At 35.5% G+C, this 2,280-nt stretch overlaps 1 protein-coding gene across 1 annotated transcript in view; it reads left to right on the forward strand.

Moving 5' to 3' along the window:
* Positions 1–2,280, forward strand: part of LOC106878278 (uncharacterized) — a 194,885-nt gene that overhangs the window by 158,118 nt on the left and 34,487 nt on the right. Inside the window, exon 23 of the mRNA XM_052977847.1 lies at positions 631–729. Within this exon, the coding sequence (XP_052833807.1) occupies positions 631–729 (99 nt within the window). The remainder of the gene's footprint in view (positions 1–630; positions 730–2,280) is intronic.

The following is a 2,280-nucleotide window of genomic DNA, read 5'->3' on the forward strand; positions in this document are numbered from 1 at the left end:
ATATATATATATATATATATATATATATATATATATACATACAGAGTGTCCCAGAATTACCTATCCATTTCAGTGAAATCAGACAATTTTGTTTAAAAACTCACTTTTATTAATATTTATCATGTTTAATGTATTAAAAATGTATAAATTTTTAATTTTGTTTATAATTTCATAATTTTTATAATTTTATTTTCATTCCTGTTGGATATTGCTTATCTGTCCATAACAGCCTTTTTTTTTTCAATTTGGCAGCAATCATCTTTCTACCTCCCTCCCCAGGATGGTACAATAGTTTAGCTGAACTTAAACAATGCATTCAGTTAACAGTGCAGGTGATAACTCCTGAAATGCATTCCAAAGGGTTTTGCAATGCTAAGGATAGATTTGAAATTTGTGGGAATACAGACAGAGTACATGTTGAAAATTATCAATAAAGTTTTGATGTAAAATTTATAAATCTATTGATATTTGTCTTGGTATCATAATTAAGTAATAAACATAAAATTCTGTCAGTTCTTTTAAATCATTTCCCTACTTCATAGAGATAGATAGTTAATTCTGGAATGCACATTATATATATATATATATATATATACACACATACACACCTCTTCCTCTATCTATCACCAGCTACCAGTATCTGTAGTATCCTACCAGTTGTAACAAGATTCCTTGAAAAACCATTGGTCAACAGAAGTTCTGTCTTTGATTGCAAACTGGTCTATCACTGTAAGTAGACATTTACTTTCTACATACATTTACCTAATAATTACTTTCAATGTGTTTTCTGGAGGGAAGGGGGTAGTTGTGTGTGTAAAAAGGGTAAAGACCCCCCTTTGGTCATGATTGACCATAGGTTTGCACCTAGGAAGTTCCCCTCTGAGGCACAAGTCCAGGCAAGGTTGTTTATGGAATACCAGCCTCCCCTCTCCACATAACTAATATTGTCCAAGGGAAAGGCAAAGGGGCTGATACTGCTTGGCACCAGTGACGTGGCAACTCACTTCTACAGCTGAGTGAACTGGAACAACTTGAAATAAGGTGTCTTGCTCCAGAACACAGCACGCAGCCCAGTCCAGGAATCAAACTCATTACTTCATGATTGTGAACCCAACATTCTAACCCCTGAACTCTGTATGTTATATATATGTGTGTGTGTGTATGAAACTCAGTGTGTGTGCATGCGTAAACCTGTATGACTTCTGAAGTTCACAACTGATTTTCTTCAAACTTGGACCATACATTATTTATGTTCCAGAGATAGTTTTAGACTTTAAAAATTTTTCACATAATGAGTAATGGGGCCTCTGGGGCCAGAAAACTCCCTTCTTGGGGTAAGTAGGACTACTGTGGAGAAGAGCAGTAACTCTTTGCAAAGTAACTTTTCTTGAAATTTGCTAAGATATTGATATTATTTACGTTTTTTATTGACATTTTATTTATTAACGTACAATTGTCATCTTAGTTTATTACGTCATATTTCTTGACATAATGTCTCCAAAGAAGAGATCCTCCATGGGTTGAAAAACAGCAGCAGCAGAGAAACTGAAAAGAAGAAGGAGAGCAAATGAATCATCACATGAGACTTCAGTTAGACAATCACAAAATGCTGCATGTACAGCTACTACATAAGCAGTGTAGTACTCACCTGGCCAGGAATGCTGCATTAACAGCTTCAGCCAATCCCCCCCTTACCACGTCCTTTCTTTCATGAAGATTTCTCTCGTGTAGTGCTGTTGAGTGTGTCCACAGGCTCAATTTGTCACATAGATGTAGTTCCTATATCTACTGATTGTTCAGCGTGGTAGCAGCTGTAGTGACAGCCACAAAAGAGAGTATGTCCACTGAGAGCTTTTCAGTGCATTCAAAAATCACATACCCCACACCCACTTTTCCATGACAAAGTTGGGGCCTGGAATCTTCCAAAGAGATGCATGACATGTCACTTAGTCGAATTAGCCCTTCATTTACTCCAAAAATGCTTTGTCATCAATGCTGCATTTCCCCATATCACATGTTTCAGCTTAACTATACCATATATACAAACTATGCCATTTAAATCCTGAGCAACACCGAGTGTGTCTGCTAATATATATACATATACATATATATATATATATATATTGTAGTGGCAGCATGAGTGCTGTTGAATTTCCAGACCACTTGTAGCAAAACTCTTCTCCCTAAGGACTTTATGTTATTTTTATAAAAATACAGATTTTTTCTGTTGTCATATAAATGTTTTTTTAAAACCATAAATCTGTCCTCAAATACTGTCTG

This window comes from Octopus bimaculoides, chromosome 29, assembly GCF_001194135.2.
Source record: "Octopus bimaculoides isolate UCB-OBI-ISO-001 chromosome 29, ASM119413v2, whole genome shotgun sequence".
In the NCBI taxonomy this organism is placed as follows: domain Eukaryota; kingdom Metazoa; phylum Mollusca; class Cephalopoda; order Octopoda; family Octopodidae; genus Octopus; species Octopus bimaculoides.